At 44.5% G+C, this 27,345-nt stretch overlaps 1 protein-coding gene across 8 annotated transcripts; it reads left to right on the plus strand.

Annotated features, from left to right (window-relative positions):
* Positions 1–2,487: 2,487 nt before the first annotated feature.
* LOC311142883 (pleckstrin homology-like domain family B member 2) lies at positions 2,488–26,906 on the plus strand. Of its 8 annotated transcripts, none has more exons than XM_084178595.1 (17): positions 2,488–2,702; positions 5,039–5,156; positions 6,168–7,204; positions 7,855–8,211; positions 17,092–17,217; positions 17,513–17,650; positions 18,079–18,207; positions 18,719–18,985; positions 19,057–19,146; positions 19,347–19,484; positions 19,652–19,751; positions 20,136–20,334; positions 21,590–21,680; positions 21,834–21,950; positions 24,126–24,345; positions 24,569–24,654; positions 24,794–26,906. In XM_084178595.1, exons 2-17 carry the CDS (start codon positions 5,102–5,104, stop codon positions 24,932–24,934), a joined length of 3,291 nt encoding a protein of 1,096 aa, XP_084034721.1. In that variant the 5' UTR covers positions 2,488–2,702; positions 5,039–5,101; the 3' UTR covers positions 24,935–26,906. The 8 variants fall into 8 exon arrangements, with proteins under 8 accessions (XP_084034721.1, XP_084034719.1, XP_084034715.1 ...); XM_084178593.1 differs by having other exon boundaries at positions 20,139–20,334; positions 21,834–21,980; XM_084178589.1 differs by having other exon boundaries at positions 2,489–2,702; positions 21,834–21,980.
* The last annotated feature ends 439 nt before the right edge of the window (positions 26,907–27,345 follow it).

Consider the following 27,345-nt stretch of genomic DNA (forward strand, 5'->3'; position numbering starts at 1 on the left):
AATTCAAGCCCCTTGGGTGCTGCCATAGAGTTACATTAGAAGTGCCCATCCAAGAAGGCTCAAGGTCATTGGCCACAGATAAAATGACGTCAAATCACATTATATCTACCGTAGCTATGATTGGACTGATCATGTCAACATCATACTTTCAAAATCTTAGCTAGCAAGCTAAAAGTCATCATTATGAATCAAGTCGACAATCTACTGGCAAATCCTTTTCAATCCTTGTCATATGAGAAATAATAGATAAAATGTATCGGTGCTCATCGGCCATTGGACATAAACATTACACAACAAGTTGGTAATTGCAAATTCAACAATGACTGGTTTGGAAGGAATCAGTGGCTAACTGCAAGCATTGCAAAGCAATCGCTAGACCTGCTATTCGGAGGAGTCAGTGTGTGGTCCAAGTCTGGGCTTAAGGGTCTCTTTTTCAAGCTTAAAAAGATAAACATTCAACATTGGCCATGCTGTCAATCCAGCATGGCCAATGTTCGAAACAACTAGAAAATCGGAACTGGGAAATCTCAGACTTCAGTGAGTTCAAGACAACTGGGACCTCGTAAAAAAACAGGCTCCGACTGGGAAAATATGTTTTGAACGGTCATCCAACTCGGAATTCCAAGTCAGGAACTCGGGCCTCTTTCTAGAGCTCCAACCTGAAGATCACTGACGTCATGATTCGATCTTGTTTTTTTCCGAGTTCCCAGTTGTCTTGAAAGCACCATAAATCCAGAGAATGCCAGACTTTGATGACAAAGTATGATCACAAAATTTGCCACAAAGGACCGCCGCACCACCTTCCTGTTCAAGTGAACACAGCAATCAAGGTAAGTCCAAAAATGTATTGTATGCTGCTGCATAAATTATGTAATATGTCAGGGAGATATGTATACTGTACCTAAGTAATACTAAGTGTATGTTGTGTAGTAAGCTGTTAGTAGCCCATGTGCCTCACCATAATAATGTGGTCCCTTTCCCCCTCATAACTTAGCCTACTGTTCTGACTTGGTGGTGCACATTTAGCCTATAGCCTGTTTTATAGAAATGTCATCATTGAATATTGCTTATATGCCCCCTTTATTTATCTTACGGTTCTGACTTGGTGTACAGGGAGAATACTGTAAGAACACCCCATGTTCTGAATTATGTCGCTGTACATTTCAAAAGTGCTTAGCAAATAGTTATATTGACTATGTCCGTCCTAGCTCACTCATTAATGTCTTCATCGGAATTACGGATTGCCTCTTATCCGCTCGTTGTCCCCTTATGCCATAGGTTGTACATCTAAATTGTCAGTAGAAACCACATTTGTTTAAGGAAGTACAGTAAACACTACAGTAATACAGTATACAAGATAAACATATTACAAAGTAGTATAGTTCCCAATTTCATACAGTAATACATAACATATTGACTTTGTTTCCCCTTACAGTATATATTGGAATCTACAGTCTTTACTGTGCTTTATGTTATACTGTCAAGTAGTAAAAGTAGTAGATAGGTCCAATGTCTGCAGTACCTACCTAATATCATTTTGGAACATCCGGATGATGGATGCTAAGGTGAAGCGGCTCAGATTGGGCTGCACTCTCTGCCCCTCTCAAGGTCAAACCATGGTTGACCACATGGTCCACCACAGTAGCCTGAATTTCATCAGAGATTACTCTCCTTGTTCTAGGTCTTCCTCCACCTCCATCTCCACCTCCACCTCTACCTCTACCTCTCTCTGCAAGTTTGCTTCCATTGTTTTCCAAACACAGGAGTACTCACCAGTGTCCTTTTTATCCATACCAAAGGTCTGATTGCAAAGTGAACATTTATGCAATTAGTGTTTGCACATGTGAAGAGTGAAAGTGATCAATTGGTAATTGAGCTTAGCTTGTTGAACAGTGTTGCTTTTCATTTGCACACAATATATTTTAGTTGTGAAGTTTGTGCCAAAGGTAGAGAATTGCGTGTTGTGTTTTGCCAAATGTTTGTTATAGAATTGCTATCTGAGTGTAAAGCAAAACGTGCCAATAGTATCGCAGATTTGGTGTCTGGTTCTGCAAATGAGTTACAGGGTTGGGTCATTGTGACTCATGGGCCAGTTTTAGTGTGTAAACAATTGAAAAACTGTAATATTAGTTTGGCCTATACTATAATGTTGTTAGTAATAGTCGTTAGTGTTTGTAGTATCCGTTTACTGTTTTCAAGCAGTCGGTTTGGAAGTTGTTATAGGTTTATAACAGGTAGTAGCTCTTGTTCCTGTAGTTTTTAATGTCCTAGGGGGAAAATTCAGTGGTCTACAGTATTTAGGAATGAAATAAACGCATGCACTGATTAAAGACATGGGTGATGAGGGATCTGCGTAATGTAGTAATGATTTTGTTTTAGACATTGCTCTTGGGACATGCTTTATCAGCGTGGGTCGATTACGGTTGCAGCACCCCCGTCACCCGGCCTCTATTTCCCTCTCCCCCGTCCCACCAGAGCACCCTCCTCTCCCTCATTTAGCGCGTGTACGACCACCAAAATCAGCCAACCAGATCTGCGCAGTCCCGGGGCTTGGGGCTTCGTCTGAGAATTGGGAGGAGTATCTGAGGACTCAGTCAAGGTAGCAGCGGGCAGCGTCTCCGTCCCTTTGTCATGCTAATCCGAGGCAGAGGAGTTCCGTCCATCACCAGCGCTCAACAGTTTGAATGGGACAGCACACAAAGGTTAGTTGTCGTCTTCTGAACAAAGAAATCTCAGAAGTTATCAAAAGTTCGGAGAAACCTATTGGTTGCTGCAAGAGGCAGAAAAGATGCGGGTCTGTTTCATCCAGCGCCGCGGTCTCTATCCTCGTCTCTCAGGAGAATCACTTTTTTAACCAGTCTTTCGGTTTTATATTTCTCGAACTCCAGTTTGTTTCATTGTTCAAATATAGGCATGGTTTCGTTGGGTTACCTGTCGTTTGTGAAAGAGTTGCCGGCAACATAGGCTATATTCTTAATTTATTTTTCAGAATAAATGAATGGATGTTTTCCAGCTGTATTGCTCGGAAAATCAGAGTGCGCTTTCTTTAAATACTTTTCATATGGTCGCACCGTTTCCCCGAAGTGGTTTGATAGCCTACTCCATCGCATTTTTTTTTATTGTAGTAGACTAATAGGCCTACTTATTGCGAAGAATATGCCTATAACTTGATCACTTGTGTGTACTGTTTTGTGATATGATTGGGAGATAACAGAGATTCATGCAGAGTTTAAAGAGAAATCGAGCTGGCTGAGGATTGGACTCCTAATTATGACACATCTGCTGCCGTAACCATGTCATTATGTGGTTAATCAATTAGACAAAAAGGGGTACTATTCTCAGAAGGGGCTAAGAGGCTGTGAGAGGGTGATTCCCTGAGCCCCGGGTGTTTGGTCACATGAGGTACAGTACCACAACGCTATCCTCTGTAGTAGACAGATTATTAATAGAGGAATAAGTTGTTGCACAAATGTTTTATTAGAAAAACGTATTAGAGCTCTTATCAGTTAGTAATATACAGCCCACCATATCATTACACATGTAAGCCTAGTTCCACTGTAAGGCTAGTCATATAACACACACACACACACACACACACACACACACACACACACACACACACACACACACACACATTGAGTAGAACCCACATGTGTAGGAGGCATCCTATGTGAATTGGGATTCCCTGAAGAAAGAAATCCTCTATATCAGTTTTTTTGCTCTGCTCTGCCTTGCTGCTCTGTTGTGGCGGTTTAAAAGCCCCCTAAAGCTGTTTTAGGTGGCCAGAGCAGGGTGAAATCACGCTGATGGATTGTGGGTTGTAGCTGACTGTATAAAAGGATCCCCCACTTTCTGAAGAACCTCCTCTAGCCAACCAGCAAGGTAGCCATCAGCCTGGCGGAGCAGGAAACCTTGGATTATCAGACCCAAAGACTTGTGCGTGCGTACATCTGTGCGTGCTTGTGTGTGTTTGGGGGAGGGGAGTTGTATATCTCTGTCAGAGTCCCAGTCTCAGAGAGTAAATATTGCTGAAATCATCAAAGTGTGTACCAGACAGCTCAGCTCAATGACATAGATAAAGGGTAAATAGCATATTGATTCAGGGACAAAGAGCAGCATTCTCACCCATCCTTTGTTTGCCCACAAAAGTGAGGTGAACTTTGTTTCCATCTCAGATATCATTAATGCTGAAGCCTGAATTCTTTCCCTGGGATCTGTTTTCCTAGCCAGGCTGACTCGACTCGACTCATGTGGTCAGAGATGGATCTGACACACTGGTCTGGACAGGAGGCCGTTGTAAATGCAATATTCACACAGAGTTGTACTTATTTCTAGCTGAGCATTGATTGGTTTTCTCAGACTTTTTCTTTTCCTGGGGGGTTGAGACCTCACGTTGTTTGGATAAGAAAATCCAAAAGTTGTATTGGAAGGGGGCGGTGCTCGGGGGCTGTGTGTGGCTGTCCAAGTGGGTGAGATAGACACAGAGGAGAACCAATCAGTAAAAATGCACAGCCCCCTTCATAATCGACACATCGTGCTGTCAACATCAAAAGAGCCTTTCCAGACTCTGAAGTCAGAAGGACTTTGAGTTTGGCGTCAGCCAGACTACTGTATTCCTACTCTGTAAGGTTTTCTCATTTAGCTGCTCAACTCCAGACAGTGTTGGAGAACAGAGGGTATTTTGTAGTGTGCTCTATAACAATGTGTTTTATTTGGACATTGATGTAATCGGCGGAAAGCTCTGCTCCAAGAAGCATTACCTTGTGTGCATTATGCTGTGTGTGTGTGTGTGCGTGCGTGTGTGTGTGTGTATTCGCGGGTAGGGGAGTTGATTTTAGTTTTTAAATTATATTAATGGAAAGCTCTGGGAATGAGTACATTTTTACATAACCATGTAGTCAATACTGTGTGTGTGTGTCTGTGTCTGTGTGTGTGTGTGTGTGCATGGCTGTGTTCAACATATTATACAAAGTACTCTCTTGAATGTGTGTGCATTTGTGAGAGAGTGTAGTTCTAACTGTGTTTATTGTTTTCCCAGGGTAGACGCTGTCTAGGTAAATCCTACTTCTTCCACTTTAACCACCCAGAGGAGGCCAGTTGAATGAAGAGCATGCTGCCCCAGAAGAGTCCTGTCACCACAATGGGCTATGGCTCAGGTAGGAACCACTCTCTCTCTCTCTCTCTCTCTCTCTCTCTCTCTCTCTCTCTCTCTCTCTCTCTCTCTCTCTCTCTCTCTCTCTCTCTCTCTCTCTCTCTCTCTCTCTCTCTCTCTCTCTCCACAACCATGAAGACAACACACAACCATTTCTCCTTTCCTTGTGCTAGCCTCTTACCCCATTTCTCTACTTCCCCTATACCTACTGTCATTCTCCCCTGTTTATCCCCTTGCATGAGGAACCTCCAGATGTGCCAAGGTGTCACTGAGATTGATGTGTTGTATGGAAGGGGTTCTCAGAGATCAGAATGTGCTTGTTCTCTGTCTATTTGTCAGTCTCTCTGTCTGCTGGGGGGCAAGGGTCATGCTCTGTTCTACTCTACTCTGACACTGTAGTTATACTCTTCAGCTAAATGATTATGTACACTGCCAAAGTACTTTGGTCAAACTGCCCATGTAAGGTATAAATAAATGGAAGACCACCACATCCTCTGCTATGCAGTGTGAGTTTATCCGCTGAGAAAAACAAATGACACCATACAAGTGCAGATAAACAGAGTCTGAGGTCAGCCAGCCCAGTTGGTCTCAGAGCAGCACCCGCGCATTGCATGCTGGGCCACAGGGGCCGGGTCTGTGGGAGGAAGGGGTGTGCTGACAGAGGTGCTCAGGGTCCAGGCTGTCCCTCAGTGCTAGAAAGTACAAAGGCATTCTGGCCCGTCTTGCTCTGCCAGCATTTTTCCATTTTTAGATGAAGCTTTCCTTAACCATGAACTCTGTGTTTGTGTTGGGCCCAGAACCGTCTGAGAGGGGTTCTTCGCTGGTTTCTCCCGCCTTAGTCAGCACACTGCAGGAGCTGATCACTGTTTGGTTATTAGATACCACTCAGTCTGATTGCCTCAGTCTCTCTTAGCTGAGGTGTTGGGCTTGAAGTAGGGTGTGTTTATAAGGGTGCTCCAAGAAAGGATCATATATCCACATTAATGGGAGTTCTATTCTTCTGATGTTTCCACAGACTGTGTGAAGATTGAGCACAGCAATGGTGGCTCAGTGGGTGGTACCATGATGAGAGGCTCCCGTTCGAAGGCAGAGCTGCATGACTTGATGGAGACTCTGCAGCGCAGGAAGAGTGCTCTAGAGGCTAGCCTGAGGGCCAGTGCAGAATCTACCCGCACCTACCTCAGCCTGCCCCCTCCCAGCCCCCTGTCCCCCACGGCCCACGGGAGCGCTGAGCGCCCCCTCTCCTCCAGAGGCCTCCCCTACATGACCAGCAGCAGCATGCCCCCCTCCCCTCGCCAGGGCGAGCGATCTCTCAGCCCCAACTCACCATACACCTGCTCACGCCACCAATCACAGGACAGCCTGCTCCTCTCTAACTCCTCTGATGGTCGCCGCCCCCCTGTAGCCAGTTCTCTGCTGTCCATGTGGAATGGTTCCTCTTCCTATGGGGAGCCTGCCCCCCGCCCTCCTCGGGGCCACAGCGGGGCGGCCAGCATGCCCTCCAGCCCTCGTCTAGGCCGCAGGCTCTACGCCCAGGGCCGGAACGTGGACAATGGTATGGACCCTGCACCACGTCAGAGGAAGTACTCTACAGGGTCACTCAACGGCCTGGGCTCTACCCACAGCCGCTCTCTACCCCGCCTCCATCGGTCGGCTGACTCCCCAGCCCTGTCCCTGCCACCACGCCGCTCCATGGGCTCCCACAGAGGGGAGAAGGTTTCTGTTTCCCTCTCCTCCAAGTCGAGGCGAAGCCTGTTTACTGTGGAGCGGCCGCCAGACGTGACAGTGCCAGCCACAGCCAGTGTACCGGGTACTCCACGCCGGGCCAGCCTGGCCTCTCTGGGCTGTGAGCTGGAGGGAGGGGGCCTGCAGGGCTCCTCACCCTGCCTGGACCTGGGCCTGGGGGAGAGGAGGCTGTCCTTTGGGAAGGGGGGACTGGGGCCGGGATCGAGGAGGGGCAGCATCAGCTCTCTGAATGGGAAGGAGGAGCTGAGAGACTACCACATGCACCAGAGAGACGAGAGGCTCAGAGAACAGGAGGTGCAGAGGCTGGTGAGAATAACACGTTTGTCCTCTCCATTAGAACAATAATGTTACTCATATTCATTATTATTCTGCCATGATAATACCCTGCTTTTATTCTTCAGTCTAGAGTTTAATCTAGAAGGCTCTGATTGTGTGACTGAGACACCTGGTTTCATTCTGCCAGTTCATCTGGTCTCCAGTCTCTTTACTAGGGACTGTTAGGAAAACATGAAAGTGTTTATAGGGCTTTGATTTCAGCTTCTGTTACTTGAGAAGGCTAATTGGATTTTCTGACTAGTTCTCACCATGTTTCACAAGCTCCCTGTTTAATTGACACACTTCTGCTGTAAAGAGATGGAAGCCATTCAGACTGGTACGCCATGAACCAGTTGGTCAGACTGGTTAAAACTCCTTTGAACTTTATGTTCCTCAGAAAATCACTGGATTAAATTTAAATAGATTTCTCTGGTTTTAATGTGTTTTTATTGGTCGTTTTTATAGGTTGTTTGATCGTGCTTATGGGTGATCACATGATTACATTGTGTTGACAAAATACTCTGTAAATAGATGAAAATACCCATCTACGAAATATTTGGATCCCAATATCACAATCTGAATGGTAAATTGGCTGTATGTGTGACTGTGTTGACCATTGGTTTCTCCCCGTCTGTGTGTAGGAGCACCAACGGCTGGAGACCATCCTGAGCCTGTGTACTGAGCTGGGCCGTGTGGAGCGGGACCAGAGTGGCTCGGCCGTCTCCGACCTGCAGAAGATCAACAAGGAGCTGGAGAAGTTGCAGGTGTCCGATGATGAGTCAGTTTTCTCCGACTCCCCTGGCAGCATCAGTGGCACTGCCCCGGAGAACGGCTTTGGCACCAAAGCCGAGGAGTACCAGTTGGCAGAGGAGCGGCAGGTCCGCGAGCGCCGTCACAGCGGGCACAGAGAGGCCAGGGATGCCAGGTCTCAGTCACCTGCTCTCAGCCTGCGCAGCAGTGGCCCCTCACCCTCCCCCTCCCCTCACCACAGAGCCAAGGTAAGGCCTGGGGGACATGTCTTACGTTGTCCTGAGGTCTTTCCTCTCTAACCCTTTCAACACTCAAACAAGCACTTCAATATACACAGATAAACATGTGGGTGCACACACTCACACAGTGAAAAGTGTATGGAAAAAGTGGGGGAAAGTATAAAAAGAAACAAGGTATGGGAGGTTTATCAAAGCATCTGCATGACACAGTAACTCCTTCTGACATAGCTGTGTGTGTTCATCTATGACAGAGTGAATGTAAATACAGTTGAAGTTGGAAGTTTACATACACCATAGCCAAATACATTTAAACTCAGTTTTTCACAATTCCTGACATTTAATCCTAGTAAAAATGTCCTGTCTTAGGTCAGTTAGGATCACCACTTTATTTTAACAATGTGAAATGTCAGAATAATAGTAGAGAGAATGATTTATTTCAGCTTTTATTTCTTTCATCACATTCCCAGTAGGTCAGACGTTTACATACACTCAATTAGTATTTGGTAGCATTGCCTTTAAATTGTTTAACTTGGGTCAAACGGTTCAGGTAGCCTTCCACAAGCTTCCCACAATAAGTTGGCTGAATGTTGGCCCATTCCTCCTGACAGAGCTGGTGTAACTGAGTCAGGTTTGTAGGCCTCCTTGCTCGCACACGCTTTTTAAGTTCTGCCCACAAATGTTCTATAGGATTGAGGTCAGGGCTTTTTTACTTTTTTTGTTAAAAATGAATGCACTGTTGGTTAAGGGCTGTAAGTAAGCATTTCACTGTAATGTCTGCACCTGTTGTATTCGGCGCATGTGACCAATAACATTTGATTTGATTTGATTTGATTTGATGGCCACTCCAATATCTTGACTTTGTTGTCCTTAAGCCATTTTGCCACAACTTTGGAAGTATGCTTGGGGTCATTGTCCATTTGGAAGACCCATTTGCGACCAAGCTTTAACTTCCTGACTGATGTCTTGAGATGTTGCTTCAATATATCCACATCATTTTCCTTCCTCATGATGCCATCTATTTTGTGAAGTGCACCAGTCCCTCCTGCAGCAAAGCACCCCCACAGCATGATGCTGCCACCCCTGTGCTTCACGGTTGGGATGGTGTTCTTCGGCTTGCAAGCGTTCCCCTTTTTCCTCCAAACATAACGATGGTCATTATGGCCAAACAGTTCTATTTTTGTTTCATCAGACCAGAGGACATTTCTCCAAAAAGTACCATCTTTGTCCCCATGTGCAACTGTAAACTGTAGTCTGGCTTTTTTATGGCAGTTTTGGAGCAGTGGCTTCTTCCTTGCTGAGCGGCCTTTCAGGTTATGTCGATATAGGACTCGTTTTACTGTGGATATAGATACTTTTGTACCTGTTTCCTCCAGCATCTTCACAAGGTCCTTTGCTGTTGTTCTGGGATTGATTTGCACTTTTCGCACCAAAGTACGTTAATCTCTAGGAGACAGAACGCGTCTCCTTCCTAAGCGGTATGACAGCTGCGTGGTCCCATGGTGTTTATACTTGCGTACTATTGTTTGTACAGATGAATGGGGTACCTTCAGGCGTTTGGAAATTGCTCCCAAGGATGAACCAGACTTGTGGAGGTCTACAATTTATTTTCTGAGGTCTTGGCTGATTTATTTTGATTTTCCCATGATGTCAAGCAAAGAGGCACTGAGTTTGAAGGTAGGCCATGAAATACATCCACAGGTACACCTCCAATTGACTCAAATGATGTAAATTAGTCTATTCAAAGCTTCTAAAGCAATGACATCATTTTCTGGAATTTTCCAAGCTGTTTCAAGGCAGTTTACATACTTAGTGTATGTAAACTTCTGACCCACTGGAATTGTGATACAGTGAATTATAAGTGAAATAATCTGTCTGTAAACAATTGTTGGAAAAATTACTTGTGTCATGCACAAAGTAGATGTCCTAACCGACTTGCCAAAACTATAGTTTGTTAACAAGAAACTTGTGGAGTGATTGAAAAACAAGTTTTAATGACTGCAACCTAAGTGTATGTAAACTTCCGACTTCAACTGTACATGCATTACAGCAGAGGTGTCAAATTAATTTTGCCCTGGGGGCCACATTCGGTCTTCAACGAGGTCCGGAGGTCCGTTCAGAATATTATCTCGCCGTCAAATGTACCAAAAGTTAGTCCTCTTTCAATGCTCCCTGACTGTGTAGCTTTATTTTCGTTGACTTTTAGCGAGCTTGACACAGTCAAGAAACTATATAAATGTAGGTCCGTTATCATTTCTACACAGTTTAGATTAGTTTTTAGTTATTTAAAAAAACACTACATCATGAAAAGTATGTGTATGCCTGCTCGTCGAACATCTCATTCCATAATCGTGGGCATTAATATGGAGTTGGTCCCCTCTTTGCTGCTATAACAGCCTCAACTCTTCTTGGAACATTTCTGCAGGGACTTGCTTCCATTCAGCCACAACAGCATTAGTGAGATCGGGCACTGATGTTGGGCAATTAGCCCTGGCTCGTAGTCAGCGTTCCAATTCATCCCAAAGATATTCAATGGGGTTGAGGTCAGGGCTCAATGCAGGCCAGTCAAGTTCTTCCACACCGATCTTGACAAACCATTTCTGTATGGACCTCACTTTGTGCACGTGGGTATTGTGATGCTGAAACAGGAAAGGGCCTTCCCCAAACTGTTGCCACAAAGTTGGAAGCACAGAATCGTCTAGAATGTCATTGTATGCTATTGCGGTAAGATTTCCCTTCACTGGAACTAAGGGGCCTAGCCCGAACCATGAAAAACAGCCCCAGACCATTATTCCTCCTCCACCAAATGTTACAGTTGGCACCAGTGGCGGCTCCTGAAAAAATTCTCAGGAGGGGCAATTTTTCTGATGATTTAGGTGACCTACACACATTTTTAAAAAGATATGTCCAGCAACAACATGAAGACAGGGGCAGCATATAAGTCAATACCAGAAGCATTTATTGACTGATCTCAAAAGTGTTGGCTTACAAAAGCAAAATAAGTTATCACAGTAAAAATAATCAAGGGTGTTCTTTCACATTCCTCAACACTGCATAAACAATATGTATGGCTTTGTAAAAATGAACAACCATATTCTGGCCAATTGTATAGATTTGTAAATATGAACAACCATATTCTGGCCAATTGTATAGATTTGTAAAAATGAACATGAACAGATTTTTTATTTTTTTGAATGGCAGTACCTTTCAAACATGTCTGCTTGCAGTAAGGTAGCACTCACAAGGTGGCCAGAGAAAGAGAACCTTTCTTTGGTGTGATCCAGGATGGTGTTGCAGACCTCTTCAGACAGCCTCTGCTTCTCCTCTTCTCTCAAAGCTGTTCTGGGTCTTTTGGCTCCTGTTGCTTCTTGCAGCTGCTGTTGAGAGGAGTCCCTGAAGGCAAACAGACCAATGTGTTTGTTGGCTTTGTACAGTATTGTTGTCTATGTGATGCACAGGTATATGCAATGTATCCATGTATAGTACAAATACTTCAGTTCCACTTAAAATGGGCAGGGATGCATAAAGTCTTTAGTGTTTAAGTTAGCCTTTGTGTCTCACATAGCCTGGATGTTCAGCACAGTATACAGTGGTGCTCATAAGCTTATGATCCCATGCTAAAGTTGACTAAAAAGAGGAATAAAAAAGAAAAGAAAATTGGTGTCCTTAAAGGTTGGATTTTCCAACTTTTTTAATTAAGTCATTAAGATCAATTTCCAAAAGATGATTTTTTTATTTTTGTATTCCTCTTTTTAGTCAGCTTTAGAATGTGTTCATACACTTATGAGCACCACTGTACAGTACACATAGTATATAAAATAAGATAGATTACACCACTGGCCATATATAATGACAATAATGTAATTTCAAACACAAATGCAGTCTCCTTTCATGCATACATTTTCAAATAAAGCTCTGCTTTGAGAAAGATCGAATGATATTGTTTAATCTCTATCTTACCTTATGGCCTGCACACTGCTTGCGAAGCTGTCGAGGGCACGTTTGATAAAGACAGCATCGATGTCCTTATTCTGTAGCTTCTGGTACGGTGGGCTGGTCAAATGAACCCAATGAACCCGTCCGGATGGCTTCAAAACATTCTATGAGGTCGTCTCGATTCTCGTAGACAGTGTTCACGACTCTGCTGTTGCTAACCTCATCGTTGTGGCGGCGGACAGCTAGCCTGTATCCCTCATCCAGTTGAGTGGCAATATTCACTCTCACCAAAGCAGACAATCTCAAACAGCTATCAATGTGGGTCTTTGACAGCTCATTTTTCTTAATCTTTTCTGAAAGATGGTGCATGTCGGTTACACCAGTCGCTGTCCAAGCGTTGCTGTCTGCCGTTCATGGTTACGTTACGTTACGTATGACGAAAGCGCGTAAGTGCAAGCCCTCAGACACCCATAGAGAATGTATTGAAAGCTCAGAAATTTGAAAAAAAAATATTTTACATTAGAGGCTATGAGAGACTTCTGGGCGATTTTCAACCTGACTGAAATCGCCCCAAAACGGGCGGGGACATTTGAAGCACGACTTTAGCCTGATTGGACATTTAGTGGCTGGCAGATCAGACGTGAACACTGAACTACTGTTGCCATGATATAATTGATTAGAAAAAAAATCCCTTCCTTTTCCCGTTTGGCAGTGCGTCGCCCATATCGCCCTATTGAACACACCGCCCATGGTTGGCACTATGCATTGGGGCAGGTAGCATTCTCGTGGCATCCGCCAAACCCAGATTCATCCGTCGGACTACCAGATGCTGAAGCATGATTCATCACTCCAGAGAACGCATTTCCACTGCTCCAGAGTCCAATGGCGGCAAGCTTTACACCACTCCAGCCGACGTTTGCATTGTGCATGGTGATCTTAGGCTTGTGTGCGGCTGCTCGGCCATGGAAACCCATTTCATGGGTTCTTGTGCTGATGTTGCTTCCAGAGACAGTTTGGAATTCGGTAGTGAGTGTTGCTACGCGCTTCAGCACTCGCCGGTCCCGTTCTGTGAGCTTGTGTGGCCTACCACTTCACGGCTGAGCCGTGGTTGCTCCTGCACGTTTCCACTTCACAATAACAGCACTTACAGTTGAACGGGGCAGCTCTAGCAGGGCAGGAATTTGACGAACTGACTTGTTCTAATTGCCCAACTGGGGTCCTCTGTAGCTCAACTGGTAGAGCACGGCGCTTGTAACGCCAAGGTAGTGGGTTCGATCCCCGGGACCACCCATACACAAAAATGTATGCACGCATGACTGTAAGTCGCTTTGGATAAAAGCGTCTGCTAAATGGCATATTATTATTATTATTTTATTATTATTGTTGGAAGGTGTATCCTATGACGGTGCCACTTTGAAAGTCACTGAGCTCTCCAGTAAGGCCATTCTACTGCCAATGTTTGTCTATGGAGATTGCATGGCTGTGTGCTCGATTTTATACATCTGTCAGCAACGGGTGTGGCTGAAATAGCCAAATCTACTAATTTGAAGGGGTGTCCACATACTTTTGTATATATAGTGTACATTGAGTTCGTTGTATATATACAGTGCATTCGGAAAGTATTCAGACATCTTGACTTTTTCCACATTTTGTTACGTTACAGCCTTATTCTAAAATTGATTAAATAAATAAAAATCCTCATCAATCTACACACAATACCCCATAATGACAAAGTGAAAACATGTTTTAAATTTTTTTTGCTAATATATTACTAATAAAAAAACTGAAATACCTTATTTACATAAGTATTCAGACTCTTTGCTATGAGCCTCGAAATTGAACCCAGGTGCAGCCTGTTTCCATTGTTCATCCTTGAGATGTTTCTACAACTTGATTGGAGTCCACTTATGGTAAATTCAATTGATTGGACATGATTTGGAAAAGCACACACCTGTCTATATATGACAGTGCATGTCAGAGCAAAAACCAAGCCATGAGGTCGAAGGAATTGTCCGTAGAGCTCCGAGACAGGATTGTGTCAAGGCACAGATCTGGGGAAGGGTACCAAAAAATTCTGCAGCATTGAAGGTCCCCAAGAACACAGTGGCCTCCATCATTCTTAAATGGAAGAAGTTTGGAACCACCAAGACTCTTCGTGGAGCTGTCCGCCCGGCCAAACTGAGCAATCGGGGGAGAAGGGCCTTGGTCAGGGAAGTGACCAAGAACCCGATCGCCACTCTGACAGAGCTCCAGAGTTCCTCTGTGGAGATGGGAGAACCTTCCAGAAGGACAACCATCTCTGCAGCACTCCACCAATCAGGCCTTTATGGTAGAGTGGCCAAACGGAAGCCACTTCTCAGTAAAAGGCACATGGAGTTTGCCACTTGGAGTTTGCCAAAAGGCACCTAAAGGACTCTCAGACCATGAGAAACAAGATTCTCTGGTCTGATGAAACCAAGATTGAACTCTTTGGCCTGAATGCAAAGCGTCACGTCTGGAGGAAACCTGGCACCATCATGCTGTGGGGATGTTTTTCAGCGTCAGGGACCGGGAGACTAGTCAGGATCGAGGGAAAAATGAACAGAGCAAAGTACAGAGAGATCCTTGATGAAAACCAGCTCCAGAGCTCTCAGGATCTCATACTGGGGCGAAGGTTCATCTTCCAACAGGACAACGACAGCCAAGACAACGCAGGAGTGGCTTCGGGACAAGTCTCTGAATGTCCTTGAGTGGCCCAGCCAGAGCCCAGACTTGAACCCGATCGAACATCTCTGGAGAGACCTGAAAATAGCTGTTCAGCGACGCTCCCCATCCAACCTGACAGAGCTTAAGAGGATCTGCAGAGAAGAATTGAAGAAACTCCCCAAATACAGGTGTAACAAGCTTGTAGCGTCATACCCAAGAAGACTCAAGGCTGTAATCGCTGCCAAAGGTGCTTCAACAAAGTACTGAGTAAATGGTCTGAATACTTATTTAAATGTGATATTTCCGTTTTTTATTGTTTATAAATTAGCAAAAAATCGATGAGGGAAAAAAACAATTTAATCAATTTTAGAATAAGGCTTTAACGAAACAAAATGTGGAAAAAGTCAAGGGGTCTGAATACTTTCCGAATGCACTGTATACATTTTTATTTTTACTCAAACCTCCCGTTGGCCGGATTGGACCCCCTCGCGGGCCGAATCGGCCTGCAGGCCGTATATTTGACACCCCAGCATTAGAGGGTATGTGAGTACATGAGGTAGTGGAAACGATGTAGCCCTGTGGGGGTTGAGGTATGCATCAGTGTTGCTGAAGATATAAGGAGTCTTCCTTACATCTCCTATACTTTACATTTACATTTTATTCATTTAGCAGACGCTCTTATCCAGAGCAACTTACAGTTAGTGAATACATATATATATATATTTTTATACTGGCCCCCCGTGGGAATCGAACCCACAACCCTGGCGTTGCAAACGCCATGCTCTATCAACTGAGCTACATCCCTGCCGGCCATTCCCTCCCCTACCCTGGACGACGCTGGGCCAATTGTGCGCCGCCCATGAGTCTCCCGGTCGCGACAGAGCCTGGATTCGAACCAGGATCTCTAGTGGCACAGTTAGCACTGCGATGCAGTGCCTTAGACCACTGCGCCACTCAGGAGTACGTAACTTTCACTGTAGGGGTTATTTAAACACAAAGTACACATCCACTGGTTCCCCTGTCTTTCACGAGGAGCTTAGTCTGACTCTGCACCTAACCCCAGTCCCAGTTTCAGTCCCAGTGCAACTATTAGAGTTATATTATTGCTGTAAAACTGTGGCATTTTTTCCACTCTAGAGCAGTAATGACTTAATGCTGTGTTTGGTTTTAATGGAGGAGTTCTCTGGGGAATAGTTCAGTTATAGCCCTAAGTCGCTCAAACTCTCTGAAAGGAGGGTGAGCAGGAAATTACTTAACTGTGTGTATGTGTGTGTGTGTGTCTGTGTGTGTGTGTGTGTGTCTGTGTGTGCGTGCGTGTGTGCATATGGTGTGTAAGAGAAAAGTATTTCTCCAGATGTTTTCTTAATATTACAGTACTTACAATACCCAGTACCTGCTTTGTAGCTGATATTAATATTTATACAATTTCAATAGATAATCATTCTACCTTTTATTTGAAAAATAAATCTGTTGGAGCCTACTTTATTATCTGACTACCAGATTAGTATTGTATTTCATTGCATGTAGAGAATACATTACCGCTATCATTTGTTACGGCTGAGATAGAGACCCATTAAAGACACACGTTATTGAACCTTCCAATCCACTCTCTTCATCCATCTCACATTCCTAAGACCTGGCAGAGGAACAGCGGAGCATTCAGTCAAATACCGTCAGTGAAACAGCCCATAAATCGTAGGACTGCGGCCTGCCTGCCACATGAGGTTCAGACCACTATAGACCAGCACTACTTTAGGCTCCTATGTGGAGGTGGAGTAGGCATCAGCTATTGTAGAGGTTGTGATGTGTCAGATACAGTATGTGGATTAGATCAGGGGCTGATGAGAGGAGCGGGTGCTCTCTGACTGGTAGAGGAGATGACTAAGGCTTGTACAGTAGAGTCCTTCTGATATAGTAGAGTATTAGTAACCCAGTCCCTGTTCTGCTGAGGGACTTCAGTTTCCTCTGCATTACAGACACATGGCAGGAGCATTAGTCCACCTCACTATTGCTCACACCAATCTGAGGCAGCTCCATCTAACCAACGTACTATGGCAACAAATGAGAAGGAATTACAAGATGTGAAGAAAACATAAAAACAAATATTTCCCATTCCTCTGTGTACAACCGTGGATAGATTTAAACAAGAGGCATGATCCTGCCGTGGGCCTTATAATAATTTAGACATGACATCATCACAGTGTTGACAGTAACACACATTGTGAATAGATGCAGTAGTTTGTAGGCCCATGGACTAATGATGGTTCGGAGGATGTGCATCTGAAACAGGAAGTGAGCCGTATTGAGGAGGAGAGGATCCAGGTGCTGAACAACATAGAGGAGGTGGAGCAGAAGATCAAAGACCTGGACAACCAGATGGAGGAGTCCATCAGAGAGGTATGCAGCACAGCAGAACACAGCATGTGATTGTGAACGGAGCTGCACGCATGCTGGGTGTTTGATGTGTGTGTGCGTGTTAGTTAGTGTTGACATGTGTGTGTGTTTATGAGTTGGAATTCTTTGTGGAGTTAGGAAATGAATGTTTACAGTTGTTCCTGGGTAATGACACTAGTGGGGGTTAGTGCTGGTATCTGGCTTTTGGGAGCTAATTATCTAGAGTTATGGATCATCGTCATTTAAAGCTGCATCAGTCAGTGGGATAATGTTACCTGTGCGTGTGTGTGGTGTGCAGATGGAGGTAGAGCGGGCTCTACTGGAGGGGGAGGAGGTCTCTGAGATGGCCCTGCTACAGAGGGAGAAGGAGGTACTGGACCAACTCAATGAGAAGATTGGCAGCACTGACAAGACTGCCCTCACAGAGAGGTCCCAGGTAGGTGCAGCAGACGTTGTTCAGCTCTGAGTTGGATGCCATTGCTCTCAGACACAGGGAATGTGAGGGGGAGAGATGGACAGAGAGACAGAGTATGTGTGGGAGTTGGGAGGTCAGTGGTGAGAATCTGACTAGGAGGAATCTACAGTCCAGTCCACAGGTCTGAGTACAGTAGAGCAGGCCTTCCTCTCTTTTCTTCTCCCTCCCTCCACTTTGTTCCTTCTCTCCTTTCACTAACACTCGTTCCTCTCTCTGTTGTTGTGTGTGTGTGCGCATGTATGCGTGCGCACTTGCGCATATGTTTTAGTGCGTGTGTGTGTGTATGCATGTGTCTGTGCTTATGTGCCTATGCGTTTGTGTGTGTGTGTGTGTGTGTGTGTGTGTGTGTGTGTGTGTGTGTGTGTGTATATGTGTCCACGACTATGCAGGAGAAAGCCCTGCTTGATGCTGAGAGGGTAAAAGTAGAGAGGCTGGCGGAGCTTGTCTCTGAGCAGAGGACCCAGCTGGACAACTGTCCCGAGGCGCTTCAGGAGCAGCTTAAGGAGCATCTCTCCAGGGTCAGTAAGACACAGCAACAAACTCTTAGCTGGTCCCTCATCCTCCTCAGTTAATATGGCTGCCTTTCTTCCTTTTAACATGTTGCTTTCTACTTCCCTCCCTTCTTTTGCGTTCTATTTCTGTGGTGCACATAAAATCCTCCTCTTTGGCCCTCCCTTTTATAGATGTCCTCGTATCCCCCCCTGCCTCACTCAGACAGCTCCCTTCTTGTCCTTGGGTTCACTTGATGGTCTCTCCCCTATGATTCAGACAGAGATAGCCAAGTAAGGAAAGTGCAGTGACTTGAAGTATTGTCTCAGAGAGTAGATGTATGTATGTTGTTATCTAGCTAATGCATTTAACTGGCATTACAGGATAATTGGAGTTCATTATTGTGGTCTATTTGTCTGTAAAATGTAAATGTATTTGTCTGTCTGTGAGTTTGAATCCTCCACACACTGACCCACTTAAAGCCAGTGCATTCTCTATCTTATATGATGTGTGTGTGTATATGTGTGTTTTGTCCGTCAGGATGTGGAGGTACTGGAGGCCAAGAGGAAGTGGTTTGAGGACCTGGAGTTCCAGCAGCTGGAGAGAGAGAGTCGTCAGGACGAGGAGAAGGAGGGTCAGACCCAGCATCTACTCCGAGAGATAGCAGATTACCAGCGTAGCACTGTCACACGCAAGGAGAGACTCCTGACCCTGAAGAAGCAGTCTACACAGATTACCCAGCAGTCTCAGCGAGAGAAGGACAGCTTCCTGAAAGAGAAGAACAACCTGCTCCTTATGCTTCAGAGGGTAAGAAGGTTTTTGATTACTGTATCTGTATGCCTGCACCTTTGTTTGACTGACAGTCTGTGTGTCTCTAGGAGAGGGAGAACCTGGCTTCTCTGGAGAGGAAGTATGCTGAAGTGACTGGAGGGCAGGCCTTCCCTAACAACCCTGTTGCCATGAAAGAGGTATAATGTACAATTCCTACACTACTCACAGTGCATGCTGTATGTCTGACCAGCAGAGGGCAGCTGTGTCTGTACCAAGAGCCCTTCAGTGACTGGAATTCCTAACAACAGAGGAAGTTGCCTTCTAAAACCACCACTTTCAATGAATGTAAAGCTTTTATAATTTCCATATGTTTCTGTTTCTGTTGTGGTCTCTGCAGCACTTCCGCTCTCTGGAGGAGAGGAGGCGGGGCAGTAAGGAGAACTCCTCCCACCTCAGTGACACTCTCCGTAAGCGGAGCCAGCAGCCCCTCAGTCACTACAGCAGCTCCACACTAGGCCGCAGCCTGTCCTCTAAGGTGAGCATGGGGGACCAACCTCCCCATTGCACATAATTGAATAATTGATTGCTAATGCCATTGAATGCCAGAGTCCCCTCATCTGATTACTGGAGATATGGGTTAGAGAAACACTTATCAGGTCATGATCTCTCTCTCTCTGTTGTGTCTGTCTGTCTACTCTGCAGTCCCACCTGCCCCTGTCCCAGAGCTCCAGCTGTGGTAGTGCCATCCCCCGGGGCCTCTCTGTCTCTCCCAGAGATCTGGAATCTCAACGCCTGCTCAAAGGTTAGCCAAAACACTGTTTTCTGGTTTTGTGAACACGATATCTGTGTATGCTCCAAGTTTAAACCTCTTTTAGGTTGTCTTAGTAAGTAAATTATGCCTCTAATGACCTATTGTCTAGAAGGAAAATGTTAGTTGGAGGAAAGGAAACTTTCTCTTTTAAAATGTTTTTCGGGGCTTTGTTTATTTGCGCCTAGTAAAGGCACCTTATTATCTCTCTGTCTCTCCACCTTTTCTCTTATCATCTCTGGAGTCCCTGCCTCGCTCCCTACCCACTGACTGTTTCTCACGGCATGCTAGCTACAAACCTTTTTTTACATCTTCCATCTAATCTGATAAAAGGCTTTAGAAAGAGTATGGCTGTCTGTGTGTCCATCTGTCTCTCAGCAGGCCACAGCCACTTGTACATGAGTGAGGACAGACAGAGACTGGTTGACCTGTGTAGCAGGACCGTCTCAGAGTCCAACGTCTTCCTGGACCCCTTCCACTACACAGACAACGGCCATGCCTTCGACACGCTCAGCGCGGACAGCTCTGACAGCATGGAGACCAGCATCTCTGCCTGCTCCCCAGACAACATCTCCAGGTGAGAGAGAGCGAACTGTTTACAGAGGACCGTGGTTCAAGCAGGATCATTGATAGCTCAATGTGACATTAGTTGAAAAGAACATGTTTTGTTCTAGAGGAGAGCTGGGGACATGGCGCGTAAGAGACATCTTATGTATTAGAGAGATGTGACTCAGCATCATTCCATGTGTTTGGTTCTTTCCTAATTCTGTGAGTCTTTGAAGTATCCAGAAGTGAAGCTGAGCGTGGTGTGCAGGAGTGAGGCAGGGTGAGCGCCCCAGAGGGAGGGCTGAGGGGGAGGGAGGGGTGTGGCTGAGGCTGGTGCAGGAGTGTCAGGTCACAAACACATCTGTGCTCTCAGTGAAGGGGCCCAGCCACCTCTTAGAGCATTGTGGAGATCCAACCCATCAGTACTGTTACTGTGTCGCTGGGATAGTGCCAGGATGCTGAATCTAATGTGAGTAAAGACCTTGTTTGTGTGCTTGTGTGTGTCAGTGCTTGCTCAGGTTGTCTATTATAGAGAGGAGGCTGTGTTTGTTCAAACCAAAAGTACTGTGTTGCATCCTTTTTGGATATAAATACTTTGTTGTTGCAACTTGTGTGTTACTGTTTAATGGCAGTTTTTGTCCGAAATAATCACTTAGATGAAATCAGTTGAACTCTCAGACAAAAGTTGATTATGCTCATTGGTTACACTTGACAACAGACACATGGTTCTGCAGACTGTTTGGGATTTTCCATTAGATGTCATGCTCTGCCAAGCCAAACTATTAGATTAATTCTAAATCTTCAGGATATCTTGTTACAATGGTCAATCTATGTTTATATCTATCTCTGCAGATATTGTTTGGTGTATCGTGATAGTCCTGTACAATCTATATGTCTGTATATGTTTGTTGGTGAGGATGATGAACAACGTGGCTTCGCCATATGTTGTCCAGCTGTCTCACAGCCAGTGTTATAAGCAGAAGAGGTGTTTTTTCTACATGACTAATCCTGTACACACACAACAGCCTTGAGAGTTACCATTGTTTAAGTGTGTGAATGTGTTTTTGGTCAGTCTATATAGTATTTACGGGACAGAAAAACAGGTACGTTGTACAGAATGGGGTTTTATGACTGGTGCAGAAGTGCAGTGTTTATGTTAACTTTATAGTAAAGGCCCTAGTCTGGAATTTCACTCACACTTAATCGGTTCCAGGATGGACGGTCCTTTTCTGGTGAGAGTGTGTCCTCTTCCTTGATGTGTGTCTATGGTTGTCTTTTTCCCACAGTGCCAGCACATCCAATGTAGCAAAGATTGAAGAGATGGAACGTTTGTTACGAGAGGCCCAGGCTGATAAGAATCGACTCCTTGAGCACAGGGTAATAAAGCCTTCATTAGCAAACCATCTCTACCAGCCTCTTTGCTCTGTGTGTGTGTGTGAGAGAGAGAGAGAGAGAGAGAGAGAGAGAGAGAGAGAGAGAGAGAGAGAGAGAGAGAGAGATGCTGTAACTAACGTTGTGTGACGTGTGTAGGAGCGTGAGATGGAGGTGCGCAGGCAGGCCCTGGAGGAGGAGCGGAGGAGGAGGGAGGACCTGGAGAAGAGACTGCAGGAGGAGACCAGCAGGAGGCAGAAGATGATCGAGAGGGAGGTGAAGCTCCGTGAGAAACAGAGGGCACAGGTGGGAGATCCAGAAAAGGATGGGCCAAGAATCACAATAACAATCATTTCAGAAGCATGGTCATTTAGGGCGAGGCAACACAGGCTCCGATGACATTTATTAATCTACTTTTTGGTACCTTAAAGATGCACTCCGGGATCTTAAGCACAACAAATTGGATTCGTAGCATATCACACGAATTGCAAAATTTGTAACATACCAAACGGAAATTCATGGATTTTAACCACATTCAACTGAACATAAATCCATCATTTCAAAGCTCACTACATTAAATCATACACCATTTAAAAGCCCATTTCATAGAGAATGTTACAAACTGGACTATATGTATTAACTTACTTTGAAGAGATCATGGTTGGGTCTAAATAGGCATTTCTGGTTGCTTTGCCGCAGACCTTTTATGGCAAGGTTCAGGCGAACGTTTGATCAGTGATACATTGTAACATGAACAACCATGCCCAGGTCCAGAAAGTATTGCATCCAACAGCATAGGCTACCAAACTTGGGTGATTCTAAAATTACTAGATAGGCTAGGAGGGGTAGTCCAATTGATGGAAATGTATAGTAAAATATAGTTCCATGCCAGGTGCTGAGCCTGGTTGATAAACACATCAGGTGTCGCCAATTAGGGTGATCGTCAGTCAGTGTCCCAGCTGGCAAAGAATAAATTCTGTCCGTTTTTTGATAAAGAGCAAATACCTACGCATGTGAAGCTTAGTTATGTAAGATACGCTGTTCCCAAACCATTGCAGTGTAAGAATTGTAAAGGATTTGGCCATGTTTCAAGTGTGTGCAGACAGACAGAGTATATTGAAGAACGGTGTGTAGAAGGACTCCGGTGTTGCAATTGTGGTGGGGATCATGATCCCGAGTTCCTGGAGTGCCCTGTAAGGGTGAAGGAGATTGAGGTGGAAAAGGTTAGAGCTCCTATGTGGAGGCGATTAAAATAGTTGAGAAAACAAGTGATGCTAGTGAAGATATGGTAGTGGATGCACTACAGCCTGTAGTAAATGTTTGCTGCCAGTCAAAAGATACCCTGTGTGTTAAAAAGGTGGATTTTTGTGGCATTCAAGTACCCCTTCAAGTCTCAAAGAAGTCTAAGAAACTGGATATTATTGTGGCTACAGCAGAAAAGTTTATGGGACTTTTACATCTGAAGACTTGTAAGGGGTACTGGCGAGTGGGACTCCCGAGTAGCGCAGCGGTCTAAGACACTGCATCTCAGTGCTTGAGGCGTCACTACAGACCCCCTGGTTCGATTCCAGGCTGTATCACAACCGGCCGTGATTGGGAGTCCCATAGGGCGGCGCACAATTGGCCCAGCGTCGTCCGGGTTTGGCCGGTGTAGGCCGTCATTGTAAATAAGAATTTGTTCTTAACTGACTTGCCTAGTTAAATAAAGGTAAAATACAAATAAAATTAAAAGTACTGGCGCCGGATGACCCAGGTTCCCCTTGAGCCTGTGTAGGGATCAGATCTGTTTTAACAGAAAAGTTGTTTGATTTAGTTTAGTGTATTTATACATTTTTTGGTAGTTTTTTGGGAGGGGTATTTTGTTACATTTTGGGGAATCCTGTTTCCCATCCCGCACATTAAATTGTGCAATCGCCAATATACCATAGAAGAAGAAGAAGAAGAGGCTGCTGGTTTTGTTTGGTGGTCATGAGTTCTTTCGTTTGTCTTTGAGTCTTTAGTTTGGGCATGCCTTTGGTATTTGTCCTTTTTGTACATATTTATTTAGTTACCATCTGAACAAATAGTAATCTGCTTGAACTGGCCGACCAAGAGGTCAGGACAGAGCTGGCCCTGGATTTAAGGTAAAGTAGCTGTCTCCTGGGTATCTACATTCAACACCTAGGCACATGCGCTGATTTCTCACATAGATGCACATCTTAAATCAGGTTACAGACCAGTTAACTATAGTTATTGGTTTTGTAACAGTGTCTACATTCAACTGGTAAGAGATCATTGTGATATGAATAAGGGGGGGAAATTACCCTATTAGGGTGTGGTGCCTGGCCTTAAATAGACAAGATCCAATACATTGTAAATAAAAATGACTAGCAGGTCTTTAACTTGATTGTAGCTTTTAACCATGGGCTCAACACAGACTAGACACCTGTGACCCCTGACCCTTGTCCCCAGGCCCGGCCGATGACACGCTACCTCCCTCAGAGGAAGGATGACTTTGACCTTCATGGTCACATTGAGGCAGCTGGACACAACCCAGACAACTGCTACCACCTGGCCATCACAGATAAAACCTGCAGAGGGTTCCTGGTCAAGATGGGTGGTAAGATCAAGACCTGGAAGAAACGTTGGTTTGTCTTTGACCGGAGCCGCAGGACCCTGGCCTACTATGCAGGTGATTGTACCTTCTATTCTCTCTCTTTCTCCCTCTTCTCTGTCTCGGTCTGTTGCAGCTGTAAGTGGTAGATCAATCAGAGCGCTGAAAGAAAAGCAGTGATGACATCATCATCAAGCTGTGCTGCTTTACTCTGGATATCTAGGAAGAGCTTTGATTCAAGTGAAGTTATGTTTCACCACCCATAAACATAGTCATTCCAATGCTATGTGCTCTGTTCCAGACAAACACGAAGCCAAGATGAAAGGGGTAATCTACTTCCAAGCCATAGAAGAGGTTTACTATGACCATTTAAAGAATGCACACAAGGTAAGGTACAAATGATTTACACATTTACAGTATCGAAGTATCTTTATTTTAAGCTAAGAAACACAATTTTTCTTTAATTATAGTGACATTGTTTTTATTTTTCCTCCCACTTTTGCAACCCCACCTCCCTCCCTCACAGAGCCCGAACCCATCTCTGACGTTTAGTGTGAAGACCCATGACAGGGTATACTACATGGTGTCTCCCTCCCCTGAGGCCATGCGCATCTGGATGGACGTCATCGTCACCGGGGCTGAAGGGTACATGCATTTCATGGTCTAAACAACCCCCCATGGTCAGCATCTTGCTCTTACCCCACATCTTAACCACATCCTGACCACAGACTCTCAGATGACAAACCAACAGGAAATATTCTTTCCTCTAGTCCCATCGCTGCCTCAAAGACAAAACAATGTGACTGGTCAGGATTGAGAATCTGTGACCTGAGCACAATACTCTCCTGGTTTTTACCTTTCCAACCACTTTCATTTCTGTCTCGCTTTAGTGAGCCCAACTCTCTCCTCCTGAACAAGCGGGACTGATGTGACGGTAATCTGATACTTCACAATCTGGCAGGGAATTACTTCCTCAGGAGGATTAGGTGCCCAGTGCCGCTTGTTCATTTGGAAAAGACAATCTAAGAAGATTCTAATACATATCGCTTTATGTGTGGAGAGGAGCTGTTTTTGCACAGTCACATGGTTTACCCTCATGATATTTCGGGACCGTTACTGACCCTGAGTCGCTGTCTGGGGTGTATTATGCAGTCTGATAGGCTCACAGTGTACTAGAGGTTACTGTCCCATCCTTTTCATCATCCAAGTTGAGCTGGCAGTTGATTGGTCAACCAAAGCTCTCCATCTGTTTTCCTTCCAGCTGGACAGCCTCTTTTGTTTTTATCAAACGTTCCCTCTCTCCATTGCCAAACCTTCCGGAGACTGTCTAGCATCTGCACAGACTGAGAGGACTATATCGCCCTCCATTGGAAAACCCAAGGTGATGCACATAACTGATGGGTGTCTTTTGTACCTTACTGTTGCTTAGAAACGTGGGGTCAACATGGGAAGTCCTGAAACACCGGAGACTTGAAGGTTTTGAAATGTACCTCTCTCAGCACTATGTACCAAAGCCATACTTATTTGTATTGTATGTAAATCATGTAAATGAAACCTAAAGGCTCTGCAAAGGACTACTTACAGGGTGTGGAAGGCGTTGACGATTTGTGTGCATGTATGTACATTTCGTGCGTACCACACAGCTAAATAAGTTGGCAAAAACATTCCAGGGCACTTAAAATACTAGTTAAAATGAAATGTCTTAATGGAACATGGCATTGTATATTGTGCCTTTATGTAAGTCGCGTCTTATGACAGGTTGTGTAATATCAGGCTACCAGTGGGCTGAGTGCAGCTCCCTACCCAATCAATGGGCTCATTAATTTCCGAAAGCTTTAGAAGGCCTTGCATTGCTCCTATTGTACAGTATCATGTGATATTGGATGTCATTGGTGTCCTTAGCATAGAGTTGGTTTGTTTTTAGTTATTACACAGTCGCTGTAAGACCTGTGTTGTACTATAATACGTACTGCTTTTAAAATGACTTTTTGGGGTCACAAATAATGGAACATGAATTTATATTGGTTTCATTGTATCTGCTCCTTTTTGTTTAACAAATATATTAAAATGTGTCAGTAGTATGTGCATGTTGAACATACAAATCAGCCATTTGTGTTAAACCAAAGAGCAACGCAATCTCCAGTTTTCTGGAGAGATTATATTGAAGTCAAAATAGAAAAGAAAATGTGATTCTACTTATTTGACCCAGTTATCTTAAGTGATGTATTTTTAATTACTGTGATCAAAAATTAATTATCCTTTTAAGACACAATGATACTGAAACAGCTCCCTCACTCACTGTGAGCTCATAGGTAGCAAGTAGTTGCATGGTCAATGAGGTTATTGGGGGAGTGCACACGAGACCAAGGTCCTTCTCTGACAGTGTTATGAAGGGGACTAGCTCTCTGTGACCAGTTGACATTTCAAGCAGGAACCCTCATGCTCGGTCATGTGTGACTACATAATATGGACACACTTCAAGTATTTTCCATATGTGTACCAAGGAAACAATCCCTTTTTATGCATTTTAAATATATATACATTTGGTATTTTTATATGAACAGTGGTAATTCAAATGTTATTGTTAATCCTGCATGTTTTTTATACAAATGTAAGAATAAATCATATACGTTTACGAATTTGTTTAATGTTACTATTGTTATTCCTATATATTTATACTTCAATCCTAAATATTTTGTCAAATATTGTAACCGGGTAAATATTCAACATGTATGGGCCATATTAATGTTTTGTTGTATTATGTAGATTATACAGTGTATCCAGTTAGTTATTAGGGTGATATATGAAATGCCACTGTCACAGGTGTTACATTGCTTTTACACTAGCTAACAGTGCTGTTCAACAGCAGTCTTCTTAACTCATGCGAACGGGTGACCTAATTTGCACACTCCTACATGGCCAAGAATATCCATCTGGTGCACACTAATTAGCCAATTTCTCTCTGCTTAACCACATACAGATAATACATGAGGAATTAGAGAATGATTGGCTGCTTTTTGGATGGAGATGGGGGAGGGGGTTGCCTGCAAAATGTGCCCAGACAGAGACAACACCCAT

Source organism: Coregonus lavaretus (genome assembly GCF_964263955.1).
Source record: "Coregonus lavaretus genome assembly, chromosome: 15".
NCBI classification, from domain to species: Eukaryota; Metazoa; Chordata; class Actinopteri; order Salmoniformes; family Salmonidae; genus Coregonus; species Coregonus lavaretus.